We start from the raw sequence: 17773 nt of genomic DNA on the forward strand, positions 1-17773 counted from the left end.
TCCTTTGTGGCATCCACAATGTTTTTTTGTCAGTGGAAGCATTATTCTTAAGCTTCTGCCAGAATCCAAAATCTTCACCTTCCATCAGTAAAGAAAGAACCACAGGCCTTGGTGTCTCCACTCTATTTTAGGTGCGTGAGCAATACACTTTACATCTGCAAAAAGGAAAAAAGGATAGCTCTGTCATCCAGAGAACCAGGAATGTTTCTGTTTTTTAAGGACTGCTTCTGTCAGCTTTCTGGTTCTTCTGTAAATTTTAGCAGAAAATATAGTGGAGACAGTGGAGTTGGTTGTGAGCTTTCCAGCACAACACTGTTCTTTTGGAAAATGCTGCTTTACAAAAAGGAATCCATTTGCTAAAGAGGGTCGGTTTTACCCAAACTCATAAGTCAATGTTAGCATTTGGGGCTTTTTTAACTTAAGGGACAATTTTCTGTCATTAAAATGTCGTTATGTTCTGCCTGATGCTTTCTCCAGGAAACCTGGTATTCACAATCCACATTCAAAGCAAAAAATGAAATCTTTTGAGTAGCTCAACTCCCAAATATTTTTTTTTTAAAATCATCAGTCTTGGAGGCTTTTAACCTGATTTGAAGTAAGGGGAGAAGTCAGTGACTGGAAAACTGTTGCAGAGCAGCAGAACTGCTTTCTGTCCTGGCCCTCTGCACCAGCTGCTGGCCACTGAGGCTGAGGGACTGTCAGCAGGGCTGGGTGAGCTCACCTGCACTCCAGGTGCTGTGCCAGGGACTGATGCCACCTTCCCCTGAGGTCTGTCACCTCAGCCCATTCTGCAGCTCTCCTCTCCCCTGAGGGCCCTCAGCACACCGAATGCTTCAGGGCAGGAGCCCCAACAGGGAAGGGGCAGGGTGACAGGCAGAGGGGCAGAGATGCACATAGCTGTCACCAGGCAGGGAAAAGCCACCAGATCCTCAGGGCTGAGCAGGGCTGTGCCAGCCCTCAGCCATTCCAGCCTGTCGGACTAAACTTGTGCAAGGAGATGATGGAAGTGGACAGCAAACCTGACTTGTCTTTGGGGCAGATTCCCGATCTTGCTGACAACGCTCACTTCCTTTCTTTGTAACTATTTCTTTTAGATTCCCGCAGAAGGACGGAACAATCCCACGGGACCAATGTCAGCTTTCAACATACTAAAACAGTCTCCTCATCAAGGAGGTAACACTGAGTCTCCTCCATTTCCTGCTGCAGGGGCGCTGCTGGCTGAGGTGCGGCCCTGCTCCTGTCCAGGCCTCTCCCTGCCCCTGGCGCAGCTCCCTCACGGGGCAGTGGCAGGGGGGTGACAAGGGCCATCGTGACCTGCTCCAAGTGCCAAACTCTTGGTGTTGTGCATGTGGCTGGCAGGGATTGAGGCCAGAACATCCCACTGGGCAGCGGAGTGTGGTGGAGCCGGGTGGTGAGGGGCAAGGGGATGTGGTTGTCTTGGAAAGCCCGCAGGAGCAAAGCGGCTGCAAGGGCAGTGGGAAGATCCAGTGGGATCCCCACCATCTCTATGACTCACACAGGGAAAATGAGGAGAAATTGAGGAAAAGTAGAATGGGGAAGGGGAGAAAAAAGCTGTTTAATCATTGTCTGATGGGATTGTTTAGTCTTCTGGAGGAGTAAAACTCGAGGAGGGCTTGAATTTGCTTTCTATGCAGAGAAACAACCAGAGACAAACTAGAAACATGATGAATTTTTCCATTTCCCTGAACCTCAAAAATATTTCTATAGACTGAAAGGTTTTGAGATGCATGAGGACCTGGTTCAGGTGGGATGTGCCAGGCTCAAGTGCACCAAAATTCATGTAGCCACAGCAAGGAGCTGCTTGGCTCTACTGTATTGAAGACATAAATTTTTATTGACAAATAGAGACTGGGATGAGCTGCATTTGCCTGTGCTCGTGTGACCTAATCTGTTGTATCAGATCTATGTTTAATTTTTTAGCTGAAACTTGGGAGAAAATTCATTAGGCCCAGAAAAGAGTACTGTTCTGCTAGCCCAGGGCCTCAGGCATTAGCAGATTGCTTGCTAATCCGCTAAACACTTGTCAAGTGTTTCTTGACAAGAAAACAATATATATTCCTGGGCTACCAGCTTTACACAAGGTTTCATGAAACATTCTTTGCACTTAGCCATTTTAAAAGCCATGATTTCTGAGAAATCCAAATGATTTTTGACAACCCGCTGAAGCTATTCAGGCAAGCCTGGGATGCCATCATTTTTTGAAGTCTTTAAAGTTAATAAATATAATTAAGATAAAAAATAGCTCAATAGGCAGTGAACAAGCTGATGCAGAATTCAGGCAGTGAGGATAAATTGTTTTTTGTTAATTTACCATGATTGTCAGCTCATTCTTACAAACAGCATTTTTCCTGTCTCTGGTCATTTGTCAATTGGCTGGATCTATGCTGCTTAAAAAGAAGAAAGCCAAACCTGGGTATCAAGGCCAAGAGATGGAAACACACACCTGTGCTATCACAGTCATGGCTCCTAAAACACCTGCCACTTCTCTAACACCTCAGTCTTGGGGAGAGCAAGTCCAACACAGAACCAGAGAACATCTGCAACTAGGCAATATCAGTGATGAGTCCAAGCCTTTCATTCCTTCTCTTTCACTAGGCAGTATGGAATATCTATAGGGAATTGAAACAGGCACAGTTTGAATTACAGACATTTATACATTTTTAGACTGAATTTTATCTCTTTTTACAGATCTCTTTTTTATTCTTTTTACAGAATTTTATCTCTATTTTATCAACTTTAGGGAAAAAATATTTAAAAATTCACTCTTGGTCATTGTCACTAAAGAGAAATGGTTTGGTACTTTATTACAATTTGGTCTTCCACTCACTGTAGCTATTTGTAATTTTTTAATGTTATCACTACAGCTGAAGTTCTTGTATTAAATGCAAGGAGTACATTTTCTTATAAATCAGAGCAGAGTGCCAAAACACAGCTCTGAAAAATGACATTTTACTGACTGCATGTGTTTTCCTCTGGAGCAAGTTCTTTTTACACATAATGTTTAGAGTCTAATTACTGAACACCAGATAGTGATGTCTCCTGAAATTTGAAAATCCTTTTGTCTGAATGCTCAGAGAGTGAGGAATTAATGGAGAAAACCATGAGAGTCTTTAGAGGAAAACACAGGACACTCTGTACTTTTCATCTATTTTTTTTTTATTAATTGGCTGTATTCACCAAAATGTTGCATATTTAATGTTTCACCCTCTCTTCTCTGGAAAAATTTGGGGCAAATATAGCAATTAAAAAGATGAAATTTCTATTTGGTCTGAACTTCTATATTTTCATTTTAATAAGCCATGTTAAAATATCCCAACAATATTTCCTCTTACTTCAAACAGGCTGATGATATGAAACTTAGGGGGACTGAGAACACTAAACAGTAGTCATTGCATATTTTGCTTGCAAAAAGGGCCAAAATCTTCACGAAAAATCCAAAGGAGATAAACATCAGCTTTCTAATACAGGGAAGAATTCATATTCTCCCAAATCAAGTGAATAACATACTGTTACTTTCCCAATAGTTGTGTCCTGCCTTCAAGCAGCACAGGATACTATTGTATTTAATGAAAAGCCTTCCAGAGAGTTCCGGGAGACAATCTGAACCAGTGTGTGCTCTGTGTCTTTTGCAAATCTTAAATGCAATTTTGCAAAGAACCCTCTCCAACTAAATATCAGCCTTGTTGGACAAAGATATTTTAGGTTGTTTTCAAAAGTAAGGCTTCCATGTTTGTTCAGCATGTCAGTCTGTCTCTCCCAATAACCTTTGAAACCATACACCAATTTTAGTTAAATTTGATGTAAAGGTATTGCTTTGATTAAAGTTCAGATTAAGATCAAGTAACTGAGTAGTAAAGAAACTCTGTTCATTCAGCCTTTGAGGAAAAACTTCAGAGGGAGTCTGACTCTTTGAGAAACATGAAAATCCACAATTTTGAGCTGGGTGTAGTAGGAGTGCCACGTGGTCACCTCAAGATTAGCTGTCATTCAGAATTTGTATCCTGTCACACATCTGCAAATACAAAACCCACAGACAACACCCCAGGAAACAGGATTCATTAGTTTGACTTTCCTGGGATTACTGTGGTATGCAAATTTCATAGTTCCTTTATCAGATCTGTGAAATGTGTTTACATTAGAAACAGGCAAAGCAGTTTCATATTAAGGATGAAACTGAATTTGGTTTGCTAGGCTGGGCTTCTGCAGGCCCTTCAAGGTGAAACTACAAACTTTTCAAGAAGCAATCTGGATTAAACTGGTGTGATAACTGAAAATTCAATTGGTATTAAACTTTCACCTCTTTCAACCTATGTAATAGTACTTTTTGTTTCCAAAGTTTTTCTACATGTTCATTTTCAAGACATGTTTCTCTGCATTTGCAGATAAGAAGAGCCCCTCTGTTGCAATTAAAAGCAGACAACAGGCTACTCATGATATTAATAAACGACGGACCCTTTTGCAAGATAACAGCTGGATAAAGAAGAGGCCTGAGGAGGAAAGGTAAGAAAAACATGAAATGCATTTCTTCCATATTTAGTTCAGTATGCCATGTATCTTTGCATGGAGCATCTACTTTTGCATGGATGGTGTCAACCAGAATTAGGGGAATTCAATGAAATAACTCTTATTTATTTATCTTGATGAGGTATTGATTGCCTTTTGGAAGTTTTAGTTTGCTGAATATTCACTGACTGTTTTCATTGGGACTTTTGAGTGATGAATATTTAATGAAGTTCTGCCCTAGAAGTAAAATCCCACATTCCACATGTCTAGGTTGCAAGATTATGATCTTTTTATAAGCAAGATTTATCTGGTCCATGAACAGCTTATAGGAAGAGATAATTCTTACTCTAAAATGTCTGGAGTTTTCTACTGCAGAGTTCTGCAGCTGATGAAATTACAGTGGTAGTAGATGGTTTTGAAATCTGATTGAAGACAGAATATCTTTTGCCAAGAAAAAGTTATCTATTTTTAATACTTACTGTTTTACTTTTGCTTGAAGTGCTGATGAAAACTACGGAAGGGCGGTGCTTAACCAATACAAATCCCAAGATAGCCTACACAGGTATGGTGGAGTATCTGAACACCTTTCTAATTATATTACCAAAGAAAACTGAGTATCCTTTTACTATGTCGTGAACAAAGCAAAGAACTTTGTTCAGTTTTAGACTGTACGTATTTTCACTGTAAATCTGACTCCAGTGTCAATGATCACTGCAGTGGATCCAGGGTTTGATCTGTTGACACCTGGATGGTCTAAAACCCTGTATGATACTTTAATCTGAGACATAGATACTCTTTCATTAATGATGAGCTGTTTAATAAAATCAGTGACCAAAGTGACATTTCTAATTTTTTTATTACAGCAGTAGCACAAATGGAAAGGATGATCAGAAAGCTGTTCTTGGACGATACAGATCTGATACCACCTTGGACAGGTAGGGCTCTTTTTCTGGATGTATTTTATGTTGTGATTGTCATACCTGTGAGAGGTCTTTAAAAGTAAAGCATGAATGAAGTCAGTGTTTTTTTAAAGTTTTCTTATTTATTAAGCATCTAAGCAAAAGACTTTGAATGATTTTTGCCTGAATTTTCAATGAGAAAAATGAAAATGTGATTTGAGAAAAGGTTCTTTTGATATCTTCTTTTTTTTTTTTTTTGGTACCTGTTTCTATGTATTCTTGTCCTCATAAATGTATCTTTCCACAGCTGATAACCACTCCTCCCTAATTTCCTCCTTTACAAATTCTAAACCCAAGTCCTATCTCCAATAGCTAAGCACAAGATGGCTAAACCCACATTTCTTTGCAAATACTATGATCAGTACCAATATCAGTCATGCTTGTCATAGACGTGCTTAATTTGAATGTTCTGTTCAGCTTTGACCCCTGCTCAGCGAAGACATGACCATGCTTGTGTTTGCAGATTCTTTCTGTGTTGCATCTTCAAAATCCATCCACCATTAACATCTGGTATCCAGAACATGCTGAGGCTATGAGAACCAGCACTTAAATGCACACAGCACTTAAATGCACACTGTGGGAAAAGTGCACTTTATTTAGTTGGGGTTTAGCACTGTGTTATTTTATTTCATGATCCTTAATTCTCTTGTAGGAAACAATGCAAAATTGTTACATAAAATTTACCTTCTCCACAGGAGTTTGAAAAAGAATAGGCTAGAGACCTGTGCAGTGCCATCACCCTGCCTATTCTTGTACAGCCTAGTGAATCCTGGTTCTCTGTATTGTGTCATTCATCATGAGGAAGCCATTCTATAACTTCAATTTACCTGTTGCTCTTCTTTGTATCTTTTCTATTTCTATCTTAGTTTTTTGATCTGGGAATCCAAATCTCTATGTAGGTATTTAAGATTTGTGCACACCTTATATGTACACAGAGAAGTAATAACAATGATTTCTATTTCATTCGCAATTCTTCCTGTTGTACTTCATAACATTGAGTTTGTTCTTTTGAGTGCTGCTAAGAATTGAGTTTTAATTTTCACAACATTATCTATGTAATTCCAAGATTTCTTTTCTGAGTGATAATTGCTGGTTCAGAGATCAATTGTTTCTCTTTTCAGGAATTACTTTTCATCCAAGAAAAGTGAATGTCATCTGCCATTTTAGAAATCTGACATGTTAGCAGATGACTTCTGAAAAGCTTTGCCAGTCACCATTTGTTTTGACTACCAGGAAGTAATGACATTGGCAAGCAACATCATCCCACTCTCCTTTTTTCCAGATAATTCATGAATGTATGGAAGAACGCAGGTTTTGAACAGACCTCTCCTTCTACTCTGGAAACTTGCCATTTATTTCAAACCTTTGTTTCTTACATTTTAAGCAGTTTTTTCTCTATTATCTATGGGAGGTCAGTTTACTTAAGAACACTTAAAACAGACTTATATGAAGTTTTTTGGAAATTCAAGTAGCATATATCATCTATGTCACACTTCCTCAGGTGGCCACTCACTTCAAAACAATTTTTAGAGTTTGATTTTCATGCCTCAAACCCTGATCGCTAATTTAGAAGTCATAGGACAAATCCAGTTTCTACAGGGTCGCTGAGGAGCACTGTTCTTTTGTACTCAATATCTTTTTGGTTTGTACTCAATATCTTTTTGGTTTATGCTCAGATATTAAAGTATCTGAATTGTTTCAGATTATAAGATGACTACCTTTGTATTTTCATACACACAAATATCTAACATAAAGGGTTCTTAATATGCAACTGACGACAAAGTATAACAAAAGAGGACTGAAGGTGTAAATAAGAACTGTACCAAGTGGAGAATATCCTTCCCAGAGGAAACAGAAGTGTTATTAGGAACTAACTAAGTATTTGACAAAAGATGAGACAAACCTTATAAGTCAGGTAGGGATGAAAATGACAATGCTATTTTTCCATGTACTAAATGATCCTAAGCCCAGAATAGCTTCCAGCAACACTAAATCCCAACTGCATCTGCAGCAATTAGATCTGGATAGATGAGACAGGAGCAAATTACATACTTTCATTGTTTGCTTTATTAATAATCTAATACTTTGGAATGATAGAAATTAGTAGGATCAGAGAGCCAATCAGAAACCATTGCAGTGTGTGGTATGAACCTGCTTTCCACATCTTGAATGCTGCATACATTTCACTGATGTGAAGAAACTACAATATGAACAGAAAAGGAAAAAAATTAAAGAGGAATGTGAGAAAGGATGGAATAGCTCTCATATGAAAAATGTCTGAAGAGACAAAGTCCTCAGCTTGGAAAAGAATAATATAGGGAAACTGAGTAATGAAAGAATATTTTCTGTTTGTTGTCCTGTAAGAATGGGGAGATACTCTATAAATGTTTGAGTAATGAATCAAGGAAAAAAAATGAAACGGAGAAAGAAAAAGAACGAGAGAAAGAGCAAAGAAAGAGAGACAGAGAGAGAAAGAGAAAGAAAGAAAGAAAGAAAGAAAGAAAGAAAGAAAGAAAGAAAGAAAGAAAGAAAGAAATAAGAAAGAAAGAAAGAAAGAAAGAAGAAAGATAGAAGAGAGAGAGAGAAAGATAAGAAAGAAAGAGAAGAAAGAAAGAGGGAAGGAAAGAACATTTATTTTTCCTTTAATGCACATATTAATTGTAGGAGTCACCACCACAGGATACTGTGGAGGCCAGAAATTTAACTTGGTTCAGATAAACATTACTTGTGTAAATGGACCATGGATCCAGGGGTGTCTGTTGGAAACAGCGTTGTGGGTGAGAACAGAGGATATTTGATTCTTTATCAGGAGCTCGAAAGTTATACAAGAAGTTAACACAATGTTTACCTTTCTTTTACTTTTTTTTTTTTTTCCCAAAGCAAAAAAAATTCTGGCTTTAAAATGAGAAAATACAAAACTATGTTAAGCATTGTGCTGGAATTTTGAAAATACGTAATAAAACGTGAAAGAAATGCTGGTTCGCTGGTGAATTAGAGGGAAAGCTCAGGTTTGCATCCGCAGCAGTGCCAGCAGGGTTAGTGAGACCTCTAGTGACCTTCCCGGCAACTGTAGCTGCTGTCACATCACATGCTGCCCTGACAGGAGAGGGTCCTTTGCAAAATTGCATTTAAGATTTGCAAAAGACACAGAGCACCCGCTGGTGCAGATTGTCTCCCGGAACTCCCTGGAAGGCTTTTCATTAAATACAACAGTATCCTGTGCTGCTTGAAGGCAGGACACAAAATATTTTATGCATAACATCAGATTTTACTTCTAGGATTAATTATTTTGCAGCTATAGTTTCAGTTTATAGATGAGAATAAATAAAAAAAATAAAAAAAAATATGTAAGTTGTAGCTCAAGATGGGTTTCAGCTGATTTAATCAAATATTTAAGATCACCCTCTCAACCTAGTATTGTCCTTTATTTCAATATACATTACTTTAAGCCTTTCAGAGTCCCCCAGTGCTTACTAAAAAAATATTCAGGAAGTAAGCTGGAATAAAATAAGAACCTTATCTTCTTCAGTTATGATAGCTACATGGTGTTTTCTGTAAAAATTTGGAAGGGTTTTAAAGAGAAAGTGTAGAATCCATAAAGGGCTTGAAAATCATGTGGTTGTTTCTTCATGTAAATTTCATGTCTTAATGAAATCGAGCACAAAGAATCCAACTTCTTTGATAGAAATTACTCCTGTAGGTCAATACCATGCTTTGCCAGGTTTGCACTAGATTATTTTCACATCACATTGATCTATTAAATCTGTAAATAAAACAAGACTGTCGCATCTCTCTAGGAATAGTGAGGCAGAGAAAAAGGCAATAGTTCTGTGTGTACTGCTTGACTTAATATTGCTTTCTTTCTGGTATTTTGACCTAATTCAGAGGAGTTGTAATAAATTGTTAGCAGCAGTGACGTTTAATACACTGTTATTGTTTGAACATCATCTTGGAAAACTTTTTCAGTGAGCTACTCAGAGTCTTTAGATAATAATGCACTAAATTTATATAACTTCAGCTTCTGTTTTCTACCCTTAGTGATACTGGGATATTTGTGATACTGGGATATCAGTACACAGCACAAAATTATACTCCATCTTTTAATTTAATTGAAAATGGATTTTAAAAAATAGAGTGTGTACTATAAATAATTCCTCTGTTCCTGACAGAATTCCAGCTGGAAGTGATACTGATAAAACAAATAAGTCCCCAACTCTGAACCATAAGCAAAACAACAGGTATGAATTTCAGAAACATTATCATCTAAGTATTATGTATTATAATTTATTATGTATCATTCATCATGCATTATCATCTAAGTGTTATATATTACCATAACTTTAGAATTCATATATACTCCAAGATTATACAGAGAAATTATTTGTATGGCATAAGGCCTGGTTTAGGCTTCATTTGACCTCTGGAATGTAGGCATCTGTATCTAAATTATCTCTTTTTATAGTTGGTGAGGAGAAAAAAAAAGTCATTAAAACCAGAAGAATTTTCCCTCAAGAATTCTATTTCTCCAAACAGTTTGAAAGGGACACCACCTAAGATTACACATTTACTCAGCATAATGATTATTTAATAATTATGATTTTAAATTAAAAAAAAAAAAAGACTAAGAGTATTATGAAAAATATGGGTGTGTTCTAGAGCTCTAGAATTCCCTGCATAAAATCTACCAAATACAATACATAATTCTGAGGAAGGATAAAGAAAAAAAATCTATTTAGTGCTTTCAGTGGAAAATGCCATTGTTCACTGCCAGTGGAAAACTTGAGTACCAAAACATAAAAAATAGTGTTTGCTAACCTAGCTGATTTTTCCAGTGGAAACATTTTCTTTAGTCAGAAGGCCAGTCTTTTGATTAAAACAGTTTTAATTTAAAAAAAGTTAACACAACATTGTTGATACATTATTTTAAAAGTTGCAATAACTCAGAGGTGGACACTCTATATATGTCGTATAATTCCATAACACTGAAAAATTGTTTTCTAAAAAACTTCCACCTAGTACCTGATTGAAATTTTTATTTTCATTTAAGAAAGTCAGAAGAGCTCAGCCACCCTACTTGTAAATGCATCACTTTGTGTCTTCATCAATGTCAGTAGAGTTGTGTCAGTAATAAATTACACAGAACATAGTTGCTAGAGAGCACAGCAATTAAAAGTCATCTTGTGGAGAATTGAGATATTACTCTGAAGAGCAAATCAGTATCTCTGGCATTTAAAGGTCAACGGAGGTCACTCTTTCAAATTATAATTTTGCACCATTATGTTGTAAATCATGCTGATGATGACACATGGAGCATCATATAAATTGAATTTTATAGGGTGTTTTTGGGAGAGGGTTTTTTTTACAGACCATCAATTAATTCTGAAGTGGGACTTAAGAGAGACCTAAATTGTATGTATGTATTTTCCTGCCAGAGAGCAAAATGATTTATAGAGCTCTCTTCTTCAATTACTGTTATTATGAATTGCCGATTACTATCATTAAGAATTGCAGAGGATAAGACAATAACTTTTTGATAAATGTTATAAGAAATCACTGGCTTGGATTTTTTATACTTTAGTTTTACAAACATATCCTAACATAAAGCATTCTAATTGAACAAGAAACAAAATTTAAAGTAAGAAAATGAAAGATATTATTATTATAGTGTTTGGAGACTAAAGTGTAGGTACAGAAGTCAAGATTTTAAGAAGTCAGAAATTACTTTGGATATCAAGTAAAAATGCAGTTGTGTAAACATCAGAACCCCTTAAGGTCTCCCACATCTTGTGTCCTTTGAAGTATATAAACATAGTTATAGCATTTACCATACCCATTTATATCATTCTGATAGCAAAAATATGGGTTTTTTTCATTTAATAATTTACAATTATGCTTTTTCTGAAGATTAACTCACTAAATGTATTTCCTTAACAGACAGTCTTGGACTCCTAATGCAGCATCCACAACCACTACAGTCACTTCTCCAATCAAGAAAAAGAGGTATTCATTATCACCACTGCTAGGTTGACAGAGTGTCTATAGCACTGTGTTAAATCTCATTAATGTATCACAATTACATTAAAAAATTACCTACTTCCTCCTCCAGCACACTCAAACTCCTCAGCAAGCTTCAAGAATTAAACTTTTACATCCTCTGTCTTTTTCCAGGGGATTTACAGCTTTTGTCTCTGTAGAGCCAGTTTGGTGAGCCATGGCACAGTGGGTGCCAGCTCTTGGCTACAGCCCCCAACTCGGCTGGTGTACTCATTTTCAGTGTCCAGTTTTAAAGCATTGTAGTTCACTGTAATTGTGAAATCTCTGATGCCAAATTTCACCCTGTGCTGTTGCAATGCATATGAATCACACAGTTTTCTTAATGATACACAGCTACCTTTAAAAATCTGGATTTCAGATAGCATTATCTAGGCAAAAATAAAAACAGGATATACAACTAAACACATTTTTAATTTAAATTGTACTGCTGGTGATAGCCATAATTTTCTGCATCCTTCCCAGCTGCAAATTCTGTTCATTCATGATTTTCTATTTTATATTTAATGCATAAAAATGTGATCAGTAGACTAATGAATGTAGAAATGAAAATGTCATTGTATTTATATTAACAGACCTGTTTAGTGGAAGTTTATGCTGTTTTCAGTCCAGTAGCTCTCTTCAGGCTCTTGGAAGATATGGAAGGCCCTCAATGAACTTCACTGCTTCTGGTGTAATTGTTTTTATCTCAAAAACAATTGCTGGATTGATAGTTGTGAGCGTAAAAAAAAAAAACAAACAAAAAAGGAACTGAAAGTGCTTAGGCTGTTTATGTGACTTCTAAGAGCCTGATTGTGTTTCTTGTGTTGGTATTGACACTCTTTGTGCATTTTATCTGGTTGTCCTTTCCATGAATGATCCATTTATTTATACCACTCAGATTGCAGAAAAAAACCACCTAGAGTCACAGAACATTTTTCACAATAAATAAAATTACTGTACTATTTCCTATTCCACTCAGTTTTCTGTAAATATGGTCTAAAAAGTATCAACATGTAATCTTTAAAAATACTGATAATTTAAGGGAAGTTCCAGGTATTTTTGCATCACTTCTATTCTGAAATTCACTGTTGAGGCCCAGAGCATTAAATTAATACTGAAAAAATTATTTATTTAAATTTACAGGCAATCTTGGATGCCTCCCCCAGTTTCGAGTAGTAAGACTCCGACAGAAAAACTGGAAAGCAAACGGTGTGTATCAGGGATCACTGCTTATTTCCTAACTCTTGGCTAGAGGTCATTGTGAGAGCAAGAAAGCAGGGCAGTCCTTTGGTGGACTGAGCTCGATGCAGAAGATGCCATGCAAAGAGAAAGCATCCCATGCCTAAGTACTTGTTTGGGCTCTGGGCTCTTGGCTCTTGGTCTGATGCCCGCCACTGACTGGGCCTGAGCATATGAAGTGCCAGCAAGCTGAGGTTATGTGAGTGATCCTAAAATTTTTCTATCATGCTTACAATTCTTTCTTCACAGTTTCACTTTGGACTATTCCAATTAATTCTCCTCAAGACAAATGTGTTGTAGAGAGACTGGTCGTAAGGGCAGGGATTTGTTGGTGCCATTTGGATTGACAGTCAGGGGCTTATCCCCGGCCCTTTTGGGTACCAGTGTGAAGAAAACCTCAAAATCTACTAAGTACCCTGTCATCAAAGTATCCAAGAACAAACAGTCAGACTAAAGTTACTTGCAGATGAATGTTTGATGTTTATTTCTGAAGTTGTGGCTGTTTTCTGGCAGAATAGAAAGAGAACAGAGAATGTTTCTTGTGCATTTATCTAAAAACATAATTTGGATGGTTTAAAATATTAATAAGTAAACCTTCATGATCTTTTTTTCTTGTGCCCACTATTTGCTGCTGCATGGCCTTCTGCTTCCTTAGTTTCAACCTGGGAAATTTCTGACATGAGTCTCATGTGCAGCAATGGTGAAAATGAAATGAAAGAGAAATGAATGGATACGCTGTGATGTTAGATATAAGCCTTGGTAGACTATTGCCCTAGGAGTTTATGGAATGTCTGGCACTGGAAGACTTAAAACCAAGTTTAGCAATTATTTTTAATCTCATGCTGTGTTTACTACCCTCTATCTTTTTGGCCAAGATTCAGTCACTCTCCACCCAGAAGAAAGATGGCTCAAAGATGTTAAAGTTTATTTTCTTTGAAGTCAGTCCTTACTACATATTCTCAATGTGCCAACTGAGAAGAATTTATCTGGCTTCATTTCAAAATCTTGCTAAGATCATGGTAATTTTGAAAACATAGGATAATGCTCTATATGGCATCCACCCAGCTTCCAATAGCAAGCTGGAATTCCTGTGTTCTTCTTAACACTAATTATCCAGTTAGTCCTCCAGCCTCACAGTTCAGAGAAGACTGCAAACAGACATGTTCTTTCTGAAGCTTTCATGAGCCTTCCTAGATCCTCTAACAATGCTGCCATCACAAACAGCTGGTAAAAAAAAGTGATGGGCATTTAATGATTACTTGGTTTAGCTTTTAAAAGTGCTTTGAAGATGTGAAAGCTATTTCAAGTTGTGAATATTATAATACCTAAAAATAGTTATCAAAGGAAAGCCTTTTACTTGCCTGTGAGTTTCAGGAAATAAAGTGCCATGCATAGATGCTAATAAGCAGAGTTTCTAAAGGTCACTATCAGTCTTAAAGACTGAGCAAAGAGCTATTTGCTATTTGTGTCTTTTCTTCACATTTGAAAATAGCTGACTGCTCTGCTATCCTCAGGAAGGATGTCCAGTAACCATGGATATGTGGGTTTTTTGGTCAGGGTTATTTATGTACTTTTGTGATTCTGAGATGCTCCAGACTTTTATAGTTAAACATGATATATAAACTTTCAGAGTTCTTTGCCTCAGTTCCAGCTGATTAAACACACTTTACAGAACACTTGAAAGAAATTGCAGTTCAAGCTAAGACTATAAGCAGCTCACTTTATTTGAGTTTTACAGTTGTGGATTGTGTGCTGAAAGCAAAACACTATTAATCACAGTGATTAACTGGAAAATATTAATTGAAGAATGATTGTCTCAGTCATATAAAAATATGGCTTGAGTTTAGTATTATGCTTCTTGAGTTAAACATATATTCTACATTTTAAAACAATTATCTTGGAAGGAAGGGAAAGTAAAAGTAATTGCTGTTGATTGACCTAAATTTTGCAAAGTACTTCAATACTAGCATTTTGCTACTTGGTTTCTGAAATGCATATTCTTTTCTTTCTCTAGAACCACTTCAGAAAACTCAGAGGCTCCAACAATGTATGTCTTACTTTGCTTCTTAGTAGATTTAGAAATTTAACATGCTCCTTTGCATAAACCTCAATTATTATTTTACATTTATTTATAATACAAATGCTGTATAATTTACCTGGGAGGGTTCCTCTGTAGTTGGTGTTGCAGAAGTGCATGAATAAGAAGTGCATGAATAAGACTTTGTTCCCTGCAGAAATGCAATTATTTGCATATAGCTTAAAATATTTCACTAGATATTTACTCAAATTGAAAAAACATTAAACTGCATAAAACATTAAAAACTGCTTTGCAGTTTTAGTTCCACAGTCATATATGTTGCTAATGCAAATACTCTTTTATATGCAACTGCTGCTCAAAAGTCAGTGAAAGAGAGTGTGAGCTATGCAAAGAAAAAGAAACTGTTTAAGAGCACGTAAGCAATGTGAATAAAAAGAAAGTTAAATCAAGAAGCTCTGCACATGCAAAGGCTTGTAATAGAAGGCATCAAGATGAATTGACGCAAAGTACTCTAAACCTGAGTGTCTGCAAAGATTGTTCTAATTTTAGAAAATAAATTTATTAAATTAATTCATTAATTAAATGTCCATTTCACATGGTCTAAATTAAGAAAAGATTATTTAACCAGCCTGCAATTTCATGACTTGTAATTAAGACAGCTATGCAACTTGTCATAGTTTAGTTGCCATACTAATAGAAAAGTACTCTAAAGAAGCAGGTAATCCTTATCACTCTATCTGCCACCTTCTTCTTTTCTTATAATTACTTATAATTTTAGTATCCCTGTAGTGACCAGTTTGATTTTTCACTTAAAGAAAAATAGGAAAGTGTAAATATTTATTTAGCTTTTTAAAAATAGGTTCCTTTCTAGTTAAGTAAAAGTTTACTCTTTAACAAGCAAGATACATTAGGTAGGAGAAGAGGTTTTTCAAATTTTTAACTACTAAAATAACTTTTTGGACAGTAAAGAAACTCCACTTTATTACTATATGCATACTAGCCAATTAACTAGTCTAGGGATATTTGTTTATCAAAAGGCTCAGTGGATGTGGTAATCTAGTGAACTAAAGCATTATATTTAATTTTTAATAAATGTATAGTTGTTTATACACACACATATATATATATATATTTTTTTAAACCAAAACCAGAAAAAATTTCTCAAAGACAATGCAAACTCATTGTAGTTACACCTGAAAGAAGGTGTAGTATATACAATGATAAGCCATTTAAGTGATACAATGTTTTCAAATGTCTTCTTGTGCCTTGAGTATGTTTTCACCATTGCTGTTGCAGGGCTACCCCTTCATCAAAACACGTGACCCCTCAGAAGCCAGAGCCTGATGTGGATGATCAAGCTACAGCAAGGTAACATAAACAGTATAATCAAACCAGCGTTTTCACAAGCATTGGTTATTGGGATATTAAGTACTCAGTTTGCTTATTGCTATATTTGATAGCTTGTTTGGACATGGTATGTGATTAATGCAGCATTTAAACAGTCCTAACTATTGGCCTTGAAACTCTGAGTTCCATCTCACTGACTTGCTAGGTTATTTCAGCTGTTTCATTTTTTAATCTTCCAGTCTGTCCAGCCTGCATCCTAAAAAGCAGCATGTTTCTTAAGTTGCTGTAAATGTTTGGAAACAGAAAAATCAGGGTAGTATGGATTATACAGTGTATTTTCTTTGCTCTTCAGACATTATGGGAGAGGTAGTAAATATACTTTATTATGTATGTAAAAACACCCCAACTTGTGCACTGAGGTGTAAGCATTTTGAGTAGTGAAAACCCAACATATACCCTTTAGGGTGACAAAATTAGCACGTCTCAACAGATGGACTTGTTTCTGAGGGATGAGTTAGATGGATCAACTAATCTTTCAAAGCCTGCAGAATACCATAAAAATTGTTGGTGGAAAAGACACTGACTTCTTTTTTTTTTTTTACAATTTTAAACTAAAATTTCAGCAAATTCTAAGGTTCTCTTTTTCAAAGCAATCAACAATAACTGCTCCATACCTGGAAGTGTTACAGGCCAGGTTGGATGGGGCTCTAAGCAACCTGGTCTAGTGGAAGATGCTCCTGCCAAAGGGAAGGGGATTGGAACAGGATGATTCTTAAGGTTCCTTCCAACTCAAGGCCATTCTATGATTCTAAAAGCATGCAAAAAATTTTACTCTGTAAAATTTTGACCTTGACCAGAGTCAAAATGCCTGAATATGCAATTTTGAAATTACCTAAATTAGAAAGAGATTTCTAGATATGCACTGAGAATTACAATAGCTCATTTGCAGTTTTTATGTGGAAATATTAAATGGTGCAAACATTAAAATTAATTTAAATTAATTAACTTTATTTAATTTGAATCATAAAGTTCAGTTTTATGAGATCTGAAGCTAGAGTCTATACTATTTTGAATCCTGTTCCCCTCCCTTTGGGGGAGGGGAATCCTGTTCCCCTCCCCCAAAGTCCTAAAAATGTAAAACTGGTACAAAATGACTAAGAAAGCATCCCAAAGATGTCTGACAGTGTAATCCCTAGGTAAAGGAAAAAAAACCAAAAAAGCAATGTTTCAGTGAAACATTTTCCTGTCAACAAACGTGGGAGTTCTTAGAGAATTAAATACGCCTAGTATTAACTAAGGAAGTCACAGCCATTCTTCACTGCTAAGGGCTTGTTAAGGTCTGACTTAATCCTCACCCTCAATCAGTTCACATTAATCATCCCCTGGTTGCTCTCATTACCATACCAAGCTCTGTATTCCTGTCCCTTCATTGGTGAAGAGCTGGAGGAATATTTTACTGGTCTACAAGTTTCTATGGCAACACTGCACTGCTATTTGTGTCAGTATATAAACTGTAAGTAGTCTGTAATCTTAGTGGGCAAAATTCAGCCCTCTCTACTGCTGCTATAATTCCTTTACATTTGGCTGGTGCTTCAGATGTCGTCCATCTGCTGCTGATGGGTTAGCTTCACAA

At 36.3% G+C, this 17773-nt stretch overlaps 1 protein-coding gene across 4 annotated transcripts in view; it reads left to right on the plus strand.

The window, feature by feature from the left end:
- Window positions 1-17773, plus strand: part of SCEL (sciellin) — a 70686-nt gene that overhangs the window by 29192 nt on the left and 23721 nt on the right. For 2 of the 4 annotated variants that reach the window (XM_018908767.3, XM_018908768.3), the window contains exons 4-12: window positions 1095-1173; window positions 4404-4521; window positions 5024-5086; window positions 5388-5459; window positions 9653-9721; window positions 11418-11483; window positions 12660-12725; window positions 14770-14802; window positions 16090-16161. In XM_018908767.3, coding sequence (XP_018764312.1) covers window positions 1131-1173; window positions 4404-4521; window positions 5024-5086; window positions 5388-5459; window positions 9653-9721; window positions 11418-11483; window positions 12660-12725; window positions 14770-14802; window positions 16090-16161 — 602 coding nt within the window. In that variant the 5' untranslated portion in view covers window positions 1095-1130. The remainder of the gene's footprint in view (window positions 1-1094; window positions 1174-4403; window positions 4522-5023; window positions 5087-5387; window positions 5460-9652; window positions 9722-11417; window positions 11484-12659; window positions 12726-14769; window positions 14803-16089; window positions 16162-17773) is intronic. The other 2 variants (XM_018908770.3, XM_018908771.3) reach the window with 2 other exon arrangements.

This window comes from Serinus canaria, chromosome 1 (assembly GCF_022539315.1).
Source record: "Serinus canaria isolate serCan28SL12 chromosome 1, serCan2020, whole genome shotgun sequence".
Classification (NCBI taxonomy): domain Eukaryota; kingdom Metazoa; phylum Chordata; class Aves; order Passeriformes; family Fringillidae; genus Serinus; species Serinus canaria.